A 15,477-nucleotide genomic window follows, 5' to 3' on the forward strand; every position below is an offset into this window, starting at 1 on the left:
ATCTAAAGGGTGAGTGTCATGAGGATGGAGCCAGGCTCTTCTCAGTGACAACCAATGATAGGGCAAGGGGCACTGGGTACAAACTGGAACACAAGAGGTTCCACTTAAATTTGAGAAGAAACTTCTTCCCAGCGAGGGACAGACACTGGATCAGGCTGCTCAGGGGGGTTGTGGAGTCTCCTAATCTGTAGACATTCAAACCCACCTGGACACCTTCCTGTGTAACCTCATCTGGGTGTTCCTGCTCCAGCAGGGGGATTGGACTGGATGAGCTTTTGAGGTCCCTTCCAATCCCTGACATTCTGTGATTCTACCGCTCCTGTCAGGCCGGGGCAGCAGGAGCTCTGGAGAGCAGGAACGGGACCAGGAGCCGGGACTGGCAGTCGATGCCCAGTGTTTTCTCCTGCATGGAGGAGCACTGGGAGGCATTTTGTTTGCGTGTTCAAGACACGGTGCAAGAGCTGCAAGTGAACCTTTTTATTAGGACAAGAGGAAACGGCCTCAAGTTGCACCAGGGGAAGTTCAGATTGGATATTAGGAGACATTTCCTCTCAGAAAGGGATGTTGGGCATTAGAACAGGCTGCCCAGGGTAGTGGTGGAGTCACCATCCCCAAAGGTGTTCGAAAGACGTGTAGATGAGGTTCTCAGGGACACGGTTTAGTGCCAGAGTTGCGTTATGGTTGGACTTGATGATCTTACAGGTCTCTTCCAACCAAAATGATTCTATGATTAATGTGTCCTGTAAGGCTTTGCTGTACCCCTCATTTTTGACATCCTCTCACAATAAATCATTCCAGATTTGGAAGCAGAACAGGCAGATTCTCTGCTTGTCAAACACCCCTAACAATTCTGTCCCTCAGTCAAACACACCAGTAGGCCTTTCTTTAAGATGAAGCAGGCATTTTGATGATAATTTTGCCAATGTTCTTGTTTTCTTCCATGACCCTGTGTGCCTCTGCAATCTCGTGTAGGGAGTAAATGCTGTCGACAAATGGTTGGAGATGAGGGGAGGTTCCTTCAGAAAAATGTGGCAGCACCTCTTCTGTGAAGGCTTTCACCAGCCGTTCCTTATACTGAACAAAACATAAGAGCATTTGGAAGGTTATTTGCAATAATTTCATTCACAGAGGTATCTCTTAGCACAGCCTACACAATATGCACAGTTCTCAAGGGAACACTTTCTGACATTTTTATAGTGAGACAGCCATGTAAACCTCTGACAGCTGTAAATTACAAACAAAAAGAAAAATTTTAGTTTAATTAGGTTTTAATTGAATGAAATTGTCCAAAACAAGTGGTATAAGCTCAGTGCAGAACTGTTTAAACTTAAACTGACAAAGTTATTGAGAACAGTATGTATTAAACCACAGACAGAACCTATCTTGGGGCTCTGCACTGCTGTCTTTTACTGTAATATCTGAGAATTTTCCACATAAAGTGAATTTCCCTTGGTAACTTCTGGACATTCAAAGGGCCTCAGTGTCTACTTTGAAAAACAATCTAATAGTGGTTTTTCTTCCCCAAGCCACCCCGACTTGATCAAGTTGCCTGCTCGCTTGAGTTTTGGGTATCATTCCTCTGATTCAGTAGTTCTAAAATGCAAGCATTCAAGAAAAATAGAAAAGAGAAACAATATCTTAATTTTGCAATATTTTCCAAAGTATGTAGTAACACTTCAAGGTGGTGCTTTCTTGGTAAGAATGTGTTAGATTCTGCTTTAACACTGGTATCAGAGCTCTCGAAAGATCGAACTGTATACACTGCTGATGGCCGTTACTTACCTCCTTGTCTCGTGATCGCAACAGACTTGTATGGATGCTTGCTCTTTTGGAAAGCAACCTGGCAAACAAATCTCCGTGTACTTCACCTCCACTCAGCAGTCCATAAACAATCCACCGGCCGTCAGTGCTCAGACAGGCAAGATTCTTCTCCCAGTATGAGCCACCAACACAATCTAAAATCAGATCTACTCCGGAACCTCACACAGAAACAGAAAAGATTGCAGCAAGGTAGTCGAGCTGCGTTAAAGGCAGGATCATTTCAGGCAAAACTAAAACTGTGGGTTTTATAAGCACAGGATCAATCCTGCAATTCTTATTTAAATCTTCGTACTGAAATTAGGGATTGCCAAAATGATTTGTCAGGAATTCCAGGATCAGTCACCAAAAAAAAAATCATTGTAGATATCCAGATGCAGACTCCATCATAAACCATCCCAAATGCTTAGAAAAACTAATTTTTTTCTAAAAGTAAGAGAACTAAGTTTTGTTCCCATATTCAAACGCTTAGAAAGCCAAGTACAAGGGTTTGGTCTCACGGTTCCTTGTGGAGGCACCAATAACACAGGCACAATATTTATGCCCCAACTGAATGTAAAGCCAAAGAAAACAAACCATGCAGAAAACAAGCACAATTAAACTAAGGAAAAATAGATTTGGGGGCTGGACAGGACGTCAGGTTGTGCTAACAGGGTCATTGCTGTCTTCACCGACTAAGGTTAAACCTGAGTATATGTACATATACATTAGGAGGTACGCACTCCAACTCTGGCAGTGTCTTTCACATGGAGGTCCTCACCTTGGGTGAACGCCAAGACCTTTTCACTAAAATCTTCATTCTTGTAGTTGAACCCCGCAGCTGCTCCAGCATTCGCTGTCACTTTCAGTTTCTCTTGAGTCCCTGCTGTCACAATGGGAATCGCTTTTGCCAGCCTCACCAGCTGAATGGCTGCCAGGCCAACTCCGCTCGCTCCAGCGTGGATCAACACTCGCTCGCCCTTCTCTACTTTACCTGAAGGAGGATGTAAGGGAAGTGTCACCCTTTTGGCATCACCTTCGAATTAAAACATGATCAGAGTGGAAAATCCTGAAGAGGAAGCTGAAAGAGATGCCCTTGGGTAGGCTTTGTTTACATCTTCATATCCTTCATAAAAGAAACAAATGCAGAACTAACACAGCTCACCGTGTAATGACCGGACTCTGTTTTACTGACTTCAGTGTAGTGACTTGAGCTTGGCTTTGTCCAGCTCTGGGCACCTGTGACCAAGCTGCTTCGGGAAGTGCAGTTGGCATTCTTATACCAACAGAAAACACACTTGGAGGAGAAATCAGACACTCAGCAAGAGAAATGCCAGAAGCGCTGGGTAACGTTCAGGACCAGTTCTACCTATCATTTTGCCATCTACCAGTTGCCCTAAACACATTTGTTTGTGTTCCACTGATAGCTACTGGAATTGAGGCATCCAGAGACATGATCCTTATTGACTACAGATGCCCAGGAAACAACAGTGGTGGAGGTAACTTTCCTTTAGTGAGGAAATTTACTTGTTCATAGCTCCTGTTCTTTAGAGGAGCTTTTAGATGCTACTGCTGAAGAGGGTAGAAGAAGGATATTTGTCAAGTGAGGAAAACCCTGGCAAGTGCTACTGTTAGTGCTTCTGTAGTACACTTTTACAATTAAGAGTGTGAGCTTATGTCTGCTTTAAATCAGCTCAGAGGGGATTTTACCAACAGTCCATGTCCCTGTGAAACAAGGTACAAGAAGATATTGTCTGCTGTAGATCCAGACAGTGGGAAAGTTCCTGATACGCTCACACTAAAAGAAAACTGACCATCTTCCCATATCCTTCTTTGTAAATATGCAATCGGCAGAGTGAGTTGTGACTGGGGAGGTGTGGTCAAGATTTGGATTTGGCATACTGGATTCAGACCAGTGACAGAGAAAGAGCTCTTCAAAGACCAACAGCATTCAGATGGAGGCAACAAAGAGAGGACTTTGTAGCAGAAAGGAAGACGAGCAGTTTTGGTGGGATAGATTTGCAAATACACCTCTCACCTACAAAATGCAGCAACTGGAAGGCTGTTAGCCAGGCTTCGGGGATGGCTGCAGCCTGAACAAGTGTCATACCCCTGGGAACTGGCATCAGGTGGCCTTCGGGTGCTGTGACGTATTCTGCCTGACCACCACCGGAGAGCAGAGCCATCACTGCATCGCCGATCTTCCACCGGCCCTTGCAGCCAGGTCCGAGCCCAACCACACTCCCAGCTGCTTCTAAGCCTAAAATATCACTTGCTCCTTTGGGGGGAGGATATTTCCCTCTCCTCTAAAATGAAAGAAAAAAAGAGGGCAAAGGAGGAAAAGCCACATGTCAATGACTGTAATGACCTGTAATAAGTTCCTATTTATTTAATCCTGATTTCACACTGTGCAGATGTTGCAGTAATTTGAGGATCTTCTATCCTCTGGCAACACTTCTTGTTTCCTAATTATTTTTTTTACTTACAACTCTGTGTGCAAATTCAATTTCTTGTGAGTGCCCTTTGTCCAGGCCAGTCCATGCTGGGGAGGTACTATGACCTCCAGTTGCAGAGCATGGTTTTCAGCTCAGATTAAAGCAGGTCAGACTTAATAACTGGAAAGTGATTTTTCCACACCAGTGGAACGTTTTATGTTTATCTCAAATGCCCAGAAAATGGTCTGAGCATCTAGAAAGATCAGAGGTTTGGATTTATATATTTTCTTGAAAGGCCACTGCCTCTCCATGCCACCCCAGCACTGCAGTGGACTCAGATTAAAATATTTATCTGCTGAATCAACAGACGCCTCTTCTTTTAGCCCTATGAACTCTCCCATCCAAATGCTCACTAGGTCCAATCTCCTTTAACTCTTCAGATTTGTCAAGACTTCAGATAGAGGCTTGAAAAATTAAGCATTGTTTTCAGGTATATAAATCTGCTTAACATACCTGGAGTAAATCAGCCCTATTCAGAGCGCTGGCAGACACCCTCACAAGAACTTCTCCTTCTCCTGGATGTGGTTTTGTCACTTCTTTCACATACAGATTTTCTGGGCCTCCTGGGCAATCAAAATAGGCTGCCAACATTTTATCTGAAAAACAAAACCCCAGCATGAATGCAGGCAGCTGGAAAATCTCAGTAAGCACTAACCACAGCTCCACAGATTCCACTCTGCAGGACAACACAAACTGGGATACAGTTTGAAGGTAGAAGAGGGGAGGGCTGCCAGAGAAAGCTGAGGAGTTATAATGCAGTGAAATACATTAAAATTGAGAAACATCAGTGCAAAAGCCATTTGACAACGCACAAAGATCACCTTGCGTTAAGTTATAGGCCCTAACCCTGCACAGAATCACACATGGATCCAGCAGCACTGACCTCCCACCCACCTGAACTGTAGAAGGTGAGTTCCTGCATGCTTAGGGCCCCAGTGCTCACCTGACTAAAGGACACAGGCTCTTAAAATAGGAGACACAAATGGGATTTTAAAACCCTCAGGAGAAAGAGCCTTTATTTGACACATCTAAAACCATGTAAGTGCTGCCTTATGATTCAGCCCATAGATGGCAACTTGAAGATACACGAAGGCACAATGGCGAGTTAGTGCGAATGAAATATAACAAATTATTTTTTTAAATTCTTGTTTATTTCCCTTGCCAGAGCAAGTGATTCCTGTGTGCCCAATCCTGCTGCTGCCAGAGTCTTTCAAGTAACTCCTCAGTCACTGCTCCTGCGTTTGTCGCTTTTTGGCACCAACAGTTGTTGAGATGTGCTGTGATATCCAACCTCCTCCCTCCTGGCAAAATCAAAGCTGGAGCAGCCTTCCCTCTGTCCCCCCGGATGCTGGCTGGAAGGAAATGAGAAAAAGACAGAGTCCCAACGGGAACGACTGTGTTTTTTCCCAAGAGCTGGTGCTATACTGAATGCAGTTTAGGGATGCCACCCAAAAAAGTGTGCAGAGTGGGCTGCCTGCCAGAGCCTCTTCAGGTAAACGCCGTTGTGTGCCAGACCACCATGCCCTCTGTAAAAATCACTTGCATTGTGATATCTGCATGGAAAAACCTAAATACGTATTTTATTATTAGTTGTAAGACTGCAAATGGGGAATGATAAACACCTTGAAATCCCCAGAATGTAAATCTCCACGAGGTGGTGCTCTATGGCTGTTTCACAGTGAATAAACGCTTCCAATTGTTTGTGTAAAATGTAACCTAAAGGCTTTTCTTGCTGAGGCTGGCTGTTTGTTCTTTTCAGCGGAACCATTTAATCCAGGCCCACAAAATTTGTCTGTATTAACACAAAAATGGGAAGCCCACAAGATATCACCAAGTAACAGATGGTTCTGCTCTTCTCATCTGTACAAATTTAGTCAATTAAAAATCAGATGCTAAATAAGCTTTTGTCCCTTCTCAAATACAGTTCACTAACCTGCATTTTTTTCTTTGTTGCTAGAAGCAGACCCACAGAAATATTTTTTTAAATATACCGAGAATCCGAATACCTACATTGCTTTCAAGTGCACGGAAAACCACACGAGTTGAAAAAACAGATTTCCAACTAAATGCAACAACTTCAAACTGTGACCCAAAATTACAATTTAAAGAAGTTATGGGGTTCCGAACACAAGCGGTGACTCACCTTTTTCCTGTAAAGAAGGGAGCACGTTCTCTGCACCAGAACAAACCCAGCCTGGCCCCGGGATCAGGGTCTGATCCCAGTTCCTGCCCTCCCAGCTCTGCCCTTGCTCTCAGCCATTCCCCAGCACGTCAAGGGGTGGAACAGGACAAGGCTGTGTTTGACTTTGGAGGAAAAGACATGGGTAGAATCAGAAATATTAGTACATCTCACCATCATTTCTACCTGCGGATCCAGTTGATTCTGCAGTTTGAGCCATAAATCTGCTTTCCCCTTGGGCGTTGAGGTCGAGATCTGCCGCTCCCCCCGCACACGGGGAGGTTTGTGCTGATGCCTTCGCTGTGCCGGATCCACTGGATGCGTGCGGGTTTGTTTGTTCTGGGGCAGAGCAGCGAACTGCTGCTTTGATTGCTGAACTCTGAGTAGCAGAAACCAGATTTACCTAAATTGCATTAAGCGCACAGGAGCTGTGACAGTCCTTATGCTGTATATCCCCCGAGGAGGCTTTGTTGTGCTCTTGTTCCTGTCAAAGTCAATGTTCAAAGTTTACAGGTTCACGCCCATCAGCCCAGTGCGTTTCTACCTGATGTTTTAGCTGCCTGGTCTCACTCTTGGTGAGTTTTACAGTATCCCCCAGAGGGAGAAGGATCACATCATGCCCTTTGCCATGTCCTAGTCACTGGCTCTTGGGTATATGAGAGTGGCCAAGGAATAAAACTGACACTTCAGAGTATTTAAAAATGATAAATCAGATGTCTTTCCATGTGTGGGCTTCTTCTGTGGTTTTTTTTTTTTTATTATTTTCCTAATGATTTTGAGATTTTTTGGATTCAGGCTTCTAAACTCTTCTTCGAAACTAAACTAATTTAGAACAAAATATAGCTGAAAATTCTTTTGTTCTCATATGACCCAAAGAGCTAATAATTTATTTTTCTCTGCAGATAAAAAGCTCTTGGAGCCTGGTCTTCTTGAGACCGCTCTTCACCTGGTGATGTAGGCAGAACCTCAGCTGACCACGTACAGCAATGACTTCACTCAAATGTGGATTCTTTGCTGTCTCACAGTACACACAGTCTGATTCAAACCTGGTAGTAATGTTGTCGCTCCTCCCCAGTCCTCACAGAACTTTGAAATCCACTGCGATTTAAAATAATTTTCCATAGCAGTCAATGACAATGCAAATGGATGTGTTTAAAAATGTGCTTTATTGTAGTATTGAAAGATGTAAAGGACAATCTGAAAATCTGTTAATTTAACGATTTCCCTTGTCCTTGGGTCTGTGATGCTACATGTAACTTCTGTGAGAGAAGTTACTTTGCTTAGAGAGACTAATAATTTTCTTATCTGAAAACAGGCTAAAAGACAACATAAAAGAGATTAAGCAAAACAACTTAAACTAAATCTTGAAGACATTGCTTTCTATTCAGTTAAGAAATTTAAATAATAGATACATGGGGTAGTCCTCTTAAGAGCAGAGAGCCCTCAAGTGGTCTTGAAAAAACAGTTGGAATGTTTTAAAGCAGTAGTTTCTTGTTTAAACTGGATAATCCTTTAAACTAATGTATCTCCTTCTGAGCAGTCCTTCTGGGGTTGATGAAGTTCAAATCTTCTGCTGATTCAGTGACCTTCCTCTCTAAAGAAGTCTGCTATATTATAACAACACAAGGAAATAAATCAATCAAATAAACAAGCAAAACCCCCAACAACAAACAAATGAATGAAGAAAACCACAAGATTAAAATCATATACAGAATTGCTGTAATGGAGATGCTTTTTTTTCAAGTTCAAATCCACTTCAGACTACACTGTACTTGGAAGAAGACAACTGTATTTCTGGCTGAAAATTCAAAATATTAACACCCATATTCATTAGGTATTACCTGTTTTAAAGAATAAACACCTGAGGACTTTAAATCATTTTCAGAAATCTCTTGTAACATGTGAAGAGAAACTATTCCATTTTCTTTTAGTAAAGAAACCATCCAGAATGGCAAGAATAAACTCCAGAAAATACACATTGTCAAAACTGCTGCATATGTGGCCCTGGAAACACTTAGATCTCAGACTTTACTCAGGAACAGTGGCCAAATGTGGATAATGTGACTGTTTGCAAGACCAAATAACTTGTGTGCAAATTCTTATAGGATTTTGCGAGTGTTGGCGTTTTTTGCAGTCTCCATATTTTACACTTTATGCCTTTGTCCCCTGGCAGCAAAGAAGCTGGTGTCAACTGTGATATGGCTCCTGAATTTATTTCTGAGACAGCTGGACAGACTTGGGGTTAAATAACACAATGGCACCTTTTGGATTTGCTTGAGCTCCACTGGTAGTACGGCAGAAAAAGACTAGGACAGAGCTAGTCCGAAGTTACCAGGAAATCTAAGGCCCAATTCTTATATTTAGTACATCTCATTAATGCTGCCCTAGGTGGAAGCAATCCCTTGAAAAGACTCCTCACCTGGCAGGACCATTCTGGTTTGGTGGTATTTCATACCTGTTTTGTCTCAGTGATGAAAATCACAGAATCACAGAATCACAGAATGTTAGGGATTGGAAGGGACCTCAAAAGCTCATCCAGTCCAATCCTCCTGCCAGAGCAGGAACACCCAGATGAGATTACAGAGGAAGGTGTCCACGTGAGTTTTGAATGTCCGCAGAGAAGGAGACTCCACAACCTCCCTGGGCAGCCTGGTCCAGTGTCTGTCACCCTCACTGAGAAGAAGTTTCTTCTCAAATTTAAGTGGAACCTCTTGTGTTCCAGTTTGTACCCATTACCCCTTGTCCTATCGTTGGTTGTCACCAAGAAGAGCCTGGCTCCATCCTCATGACACTCACCCTTTACATATTACATTAATGAGATCACCCCTCAGTCTCCTCCAAGCTAAAGAGTCCCAGCTCCCTCAGCCTTTCCTCATAAGGGAGATGCTCCACTCCCTTCATCACTGTCATTGCCCTGTGCTGGACTCTCTCCAGCAGTTCCCTGTCCTTCTGGAACTGAGGGGCTCAGAACTGGACACAATATTCCAGATGTGGTCTTAAATCTCCTATTGATTCTTTCAGTAGACTTAATCCACTGGACATCCTTGAGGTTATTGCTTGAAACTCTTTGTCCTGACATTATGCCAAATGTTACCAAGACGGAAGATCTCTTTATTCCTCAGTTCACAGCCCAGCACATAAATGCCCTCCAGAATTCATGTAATTGTTATTGTGCTGTCCATACATGACAGTGACAAGACCTATAATACTTAATCTCTAACAGAGCCATCACAGCTCCTAAATGTGACAGGGATGAGGCAGAATCATATCTGGAGCACAAGAAAATCACAGCTCTCTAGACAGTGCAGTGCTGGTAAGATGGTTATGTGCTCAACAATGGCCAAGAACAACAGAAAGCAGAACATAACATAAAGCAGCTTGGGGTTGCTCTGCTAGTTGAGGCTGAAATAGGCATAGTAAAGATCCAAAAAACATGGGCAATCCACTTCACTCTTCTCCTGGCCTGTCTGCAGTCAGATGTGATTTGGTTACGCAGAGTGTGAAGAAGCGGAAAGACTGCAGTGGAGGCCAAGCACAGATGCACCAGCCAACAACCAGGCTTCTGAGGGTTCAGCAGGCAAGTTTGTTGTAAAACCTGCATTATAGCCTCTAAAATCCTGTTCTTGATTGTAGCTTTTTGAATTACAAAAGCCTTTTGAAAAGGGTCTGCTGTAAAATTTTTTAGTGAGAGTCTTATAGCTCTTTCCAGACTAAACAGTTTATGCCCCAAACCACAAATTAATTCCACTTACTTTTAGGCACCCAAGCAAGGAATAAAATCTAGGAGCACAGTGGGCCTACAATTTCATTCCTGTTCAGTGAAAGGAGACAGGTATATCCATAAGTTAAGTTGGATCTTATTGCTCTACAAAATACTCCTTAGAAATATCCTTGAGATTCCTTAGAAACTCCTTAGAATTACCTCTATGGTGGAAATCAGGGCTACTCTGAGAATTCTCTCTTGTGCATTTTATCCATTTGGATGGTGTGATAAAATGATTGTATCCTTGATATGGAGTCAGCCATGTATTACATCAATAAGATGTGTAACTCTGTTATTTATTTCCCAGAGCAAGGACAGTGAAGGGTGGTTAATTCTTGCCAGCACGTCACACAGAAGGAAAGCTGCATTTGAGATGCAATCAGGATTCTGCAGCTGATGTGCAAAGGACTGGGGTTTGTAATATTCCTGATTGTGGAACAAAGAGATGGTAACACTAAGTTTTTAAAACACTGAGCCCAAGAGAGAGGAACTTAAGAGGACTTGAACAAAGGAAACTTGGGCAGGAGAGGGAAGGAAATGGGCAAATGTGTTATAGAAGAGGTGCTTTCTTACTGTGAGATGAGGAAATTAGCTTTGTGATGTCTCAAGATTCACATGTAGGAAAAAAGACTCCAGGTTTCTTCTAGAGACTAGGCTTTCTGGCTCATGTGTCATTGAAGAATTGGACCGTAAAGCAGACTATCAAAGCTGATGCTCTACAAAACTGTGCTTAAGACCTCAGCATCAGGCAGATGAAGTCAAGAAAATGTGACTGCCAGGTCCCATTTTATTGAAGGGTAACTGGCAGAAAACGCGTGCCAGAATGGCCTGGGAAAGAGGGTTTGGCAACCTGTTCATATCCACATAGAGGCTTTGGAGCACAGTAGGTGGTGATATCTGGAGAGGGTTTAGCTCTGGAGCCATAACCATATCTGTGTTCAGATTTTCAGGATTTGGTAGTTCATCAGATTAATTTTTGAAGCTGTTTGCAAGGGTGGAGCTAATCCAGGAGACACCAGCACGCAGGCACACAGACACAGGCGTTTCTCTTACCCAGTTTCTCCACAGCTTCCACGCAGACACTGGGATACATGTCCCCTCTGTAAGTAGCAACCAGGATATAAGTCTTTGTCTTCACAACTATCAGTCCTCTATCTGGCTAGATAAGATGGAAAAGCAGGTTACGAGGTTCTAAAAAGTACAGAGGTGTAGATATCGCCTTACAATTTGGGCCAATTACAAGTATTTTCTTTGCCAATCTACCTGTTTTCTTGGGGAAAAACAGGCAAATACTGTAGTCTAAGCCAGGATGCAGACAAACAGTGACTGCACATTCTGAAAGACTGTTGGCTATTACAGCAGCTCAGTCAGATGCTTTTATTATATTGTCTATTCTCACTTCTGTTGATTAATGTGTTGTTGCACAGCATTTGAAAGGAATGTTATCCTAGTGCTCAATGTCACATGCAAACACATTGATAAATGCAAATAACTAGTATTTACATGAAAGCATGCCCAGTATTTTATGAACCCTCCCTCCCCAATATATATAAAGAATGGAAAAAGACATTGCAAAGTGCTGCATTTTCCTGAATTGGGTTCCAAATTTAAGAGCTGCTCAGCCTGTTCTGCAAGTTGGATTTACTGGGAAGGGGAAGAATTGAGAAGACCTCAGTAACAACCAGTTGGATGGATTGACTTCAGATTGTGTGACTTGGCAGTAGTAACAAAATTCTGCCATCCTGAGCATGTCCTTGGGTTCTGTTTCTGAATTTCCTGGGTCAGTTACTGAGGCTGGAGTCCCACAAGATGGGTCAGCTGTTGAAACAGGGCCTGCTCACCTGTGTCTTTTCTCCCTTCTCCAGTTACCTGCTCCCACTACTTTATTCTGGCCTGTGGGCTTGCCAGGCCCTCCCATTAACCAATTAATTCATTAATGTGGCAAGAAACCAACCCAGAAAAAAATGAAGTGGTAGTATTTTGCCGCATTAGGAAGATGAACTGATTCAAAAGAGAATGTGACAGGCCCTGCAGGTGGTGTTAGAGAGATGAACGATGTTACCTGTGGAATTTGTATTATACAGCTGACACCTTTTTGTATTCTGCATCTATTTCATTCCACACCTGCTGGGAAGGTGATATGGAGGGACAGGACAGAACAAGGACAAGGGAAAAGGGAAAAGGGGAAGGGGAAAAGGGGAAGGGGAAAAGGGGAAGGGGAAAAGGGGAAGGGGAAAAGGGGAAGGGGAAAAGGGGAAGGGGAAAAGGGGAAGGGGAAAAGGGGAAGGGGAAAAGGGGAAGGGGAAAAGGGGAAGGGGAAAAGGGGAAGGGGAAAGGAAAGGGGAAAGGAAAGGAAAGGAAAGGAAAGGAAAGGAAAGGAAAGGAAAGGAAAGGAAAGGAAAGGAAAGGAAAGGAAAGGAAAGGAAAGGAAAGGAAAGGAAAGGAAAGGAAAGGAAAGGAAAGGAAAGGAGGAAAATCATGTGAAGTCTTTCTTATTGTGTTACAGTATTCATGTAACCAGGCAGCAAGGGAACGAAGTAGGAAGTCTCCAGATTTCTCAGGATGGCCACAGCTCTTGTCAACTTACATTTTGAAGATAGATGGAATGGTTATCTGCACGGAGACATTTATAGCGCTTCTCTTTGAAGAAGAGTCCTCCCCTTCTAACTTGCAGTAAGTTCTGGTGGAAAGCGTAGATAAGGTTTAAAGCATCATCTGATGGCACCTATGTTAGTACAGCACAGCGTTATGGACCAAAACCACACCTCTTTGTGATGATGAACTGCTTTCCACCCTCCCGCTATCTTTGATAGCTCACTTAAAATTATGGTGGGAAAAAAACCCTCTGCCTGGCCTTGATACTAGTTTCTGTACAGTCCACTGTGTTTCCAGTCTCATTTGAAACAATCTGCTTAGTCTGTGGTTACTGTGTAGTCCCATTACTCAGTGACACTTCTCTAGGTCAGCCACGAGCCCAGTGGCGGCTGGACTCTCCTGCTGAAAAGCAAAATAGGGTAGGATGCAGCTCTCCCCAGTCTTGCACAGAGCTCACCTAAGGATGCCAATTTCATATATTCTTAGTGTAACTTTAGCAGTTGCAAGAGACCAGATCATCACACCTCAGTGGGGCAGCGTACACAAGTGACAAATCTGTTCATGTCAATGAGCTCTTGGGCTCAGCGTATGTGTAACTGGGTCACTGGTTTTGCAGATTTATATCCAGCTGGTTGGATGAGATGATCCAATGATCCCTTCTGGCCGGAAATTCCTTCAAGTCAGTGGAGCTGGTGATAATTTATACTGGTTGAGGACTTTGCTCTCGACCTCTGTCTGCAGTTCACATTGCTGAAGAGCCAGCAGGTTGGCATCTCTAAAAGCTGTGGTTTATATTAAGCATCATTTACATATTAAAGATTATGTCAGTCTTACCTAGTAGACTGATGACTCTGCTGAGAATTGGCCCTCAGGGATGGGCAGGGTTAAGACAAGGTTCTGTTTTCACCAGAACTTCATCTTCTGAACACATTTTTCTGAGCATCCCAAGGGCAGCAACGTGCACCCATAGAAAAGCTGCCTGGAAATGTCTGAGAGCTGGTCTCATGGGGGTTAGAAGGGCAACTGGTACCTTCCAATGACACAGTTGTGGTGTGGGGAGCATTTTTGAACTCCTAGAGAGTTCACAGACTGTGTCAGGGCACACACATCAGTTTGCCATGTAATATGATATATTTAGTGGTAGAGTTAGGTTATGGTTGGACTCGATGATCCTGAGGGTCTCTTCCAACCAAAATGATTCTGTGATTCCATGATATGATGAGAAGTGCTGTTATTCTCCTGTGTTTATCAGCTGATGGAGAATGAAAACAGATAAGCCACATCTATACCAGAAAATTTAAGGTGCCAGGGAGCAGTTCTGGGGTCTGTCAGAACAGTCCAGGTAGAGTTTTAGCCTGGGCCAGCCAGCAGTTTCCCCAAGAATTCTCAGGCACAGTTTGCAAAATTCAAATGGCCACGACCACTGCCCAGGGATAACCTGAAACAGCTGCTCTGTGCTGGGGTCATTCCACACCAGCAGATCTCAGTGCTGGAGAACAGACCTACTTTACAGATCTGCTTTACTGGTGGAGTCATTGCGCAAAGTGGTTAAAAGTGGTTAAAAAAGAACTCCTTGAAAATGCCCGTTAAATGGCATCTTTTTTTCCAAAAACCCCAGATGTTAAATTAGCAATCAGCTTCACCAGTTAAGCCTCTCAGCACAGCAGCGGGGCTGTACCCATGTACTTCAGGCTCTGAGGCTGAAATAAATAAGTGTATTTAGTGGAGCACAGCACTCCCTGCCATTATCACTACTTTGTGCTCTGGATTCCCGGCATTTCTGCCTCTGCTGTCACTTCCCCGGATGCTCTTTGGTCTCTTACATTAAAGCCAGAGGTTGTTGCACAGACTTTTTGTTGCTTTATGTCAATGATAGCTGCGTTTTCCACGTGCTTTGTTCTGAGAAGAGCGTCATTCAGCAAAGCCTGAAGTTCGTTCATTTTCCTTCCGTTCTGCAAAAAGAAATAGAAGTTTAAATGTTCATTCCCCCTTCCCTTTTATGTTGGAAACCAGATCTTCCTCCAAGTGGAATTTAGGAGTTTTTGAAGAAGTAACACAGATAAGCAAAATAAAGTAAAAACTCTAAAAACAAGACAGCAGAAGAACAGACCAGCAGGAAGACAATCACGTTTACCAGAGAAGCCATAAAGTACAGTTACATTTTTATAGTGTATTTCAGGGTTCTTTTTTCCCTGGCATTTCATTTTCCACTCACTGAGGAAATTGTCCAGGGTGAAAACACTAACTCTGGATAGACCTCGCAGCTTTATTGCTACGTCATCCAGAGGGGTTTGTTTTACATGATAGTGTTGGAAATGACATTAATATTGCAACTAGATAAAGCTATCAGGCCTATCAGGCAGCGGCCCCCTGAGGCGTCTCCATGGCAACCGGCACCCCAGGGAGCCCAGCTGCGCCTGCGCGCCGCGCGCCCGGGTTCCGAACCACTACTCCCGGCATGCCTCGCCCAGGGAGCCCTGCGCTGGGGGATGCTGGGAGTTGTAGTTTCTCTGCCTCTACCTCAAGGATGGCGAAGAGCGCTCGGCTCGGCTGGGCTGGGCTCGGCTCAGCTCTTCCTTTCGGGCTTGGCGCTGGCGGCGGCGCTGCCTCTCACCTGCCCCGGAGGCCGGCTATCCTCGCTCCTGATT

At 43.8% G+C, this 15,477-nt stretch overlaps 1 protein-coding gene across 7 annotated transcripts; it reads right to left on the reverse strand.

Annotated features, from left to right (window-relative positions):
• Positions 1-462: 462 nt before the first annotated feature.
• Positions 463-15,441, reverse strand: TP53I3 (tumor protein p53 inducible protein 3). 7 transcript variants are annotated; one of them, XM_071807115.1, is made up of 9 exons: positions 15,350-15,441; positions 14,653-14,781; positions 12,822-12,959; positions 11,288-11,393; positions 4,746-4,888; positions 3,836-4,103; positions 2,579-2,791; positions 1,783-1,979; positions 463-1,074 (listed from the first exon to the last, which is right to left on the reverse strand). In XM_071807115.1, the coding sequence occupies exons 2-9, from the start codon at positions 14,767-14,769 to the stop codon at positions 886-888; spliced, it is 1,371 nt and encodes a 456-aa protein (XP_071663216.1). In that variant the 5' UTR covers positions 14,770-14,781; positions 15,350-15,441; the 3' UTR covers positions 463-885. The 7 variants fall into 7 exon arrangements, with proteins under 7 accessions (XP_071663216.1, XP_065690554.2, XP_071663214.1 ...); XM_065834482.2 differs by lacking the exons at positions 11,288-11,393; positions 12,822-12,959; positions 14,653-14,781; positions 15,350-15,441 and adding exons at positions 5,584-5,644; positions 6,436-6,596; positions 6,875-6,951; XM_071807113.1 differs by lacking the exons at positions 11,288-11,393; positions 12,822-12,959; positions 14,653-14,781; positions 15,350-15,441 and adding exons at positions 6,436-6,596; positions 6,875-6,949.
• Between the last annotated feature and the right edge of the window lie 36 nt (positions 15,442-15,477).

Source organism: Patagioenas fasciata, chromosome 3, assembly GCF_037038585.1.
Source record: "Patagioenas fasciata isolate bPatFas1 chromosome 3, bPatFas1.hap1, whole genome shotgun sequence".
NCBI lineage: Eukaryota > Metazoa > Chordata > Aves > Columbiformes > Columbidae > Patagioenas > Patagioenas fasciata.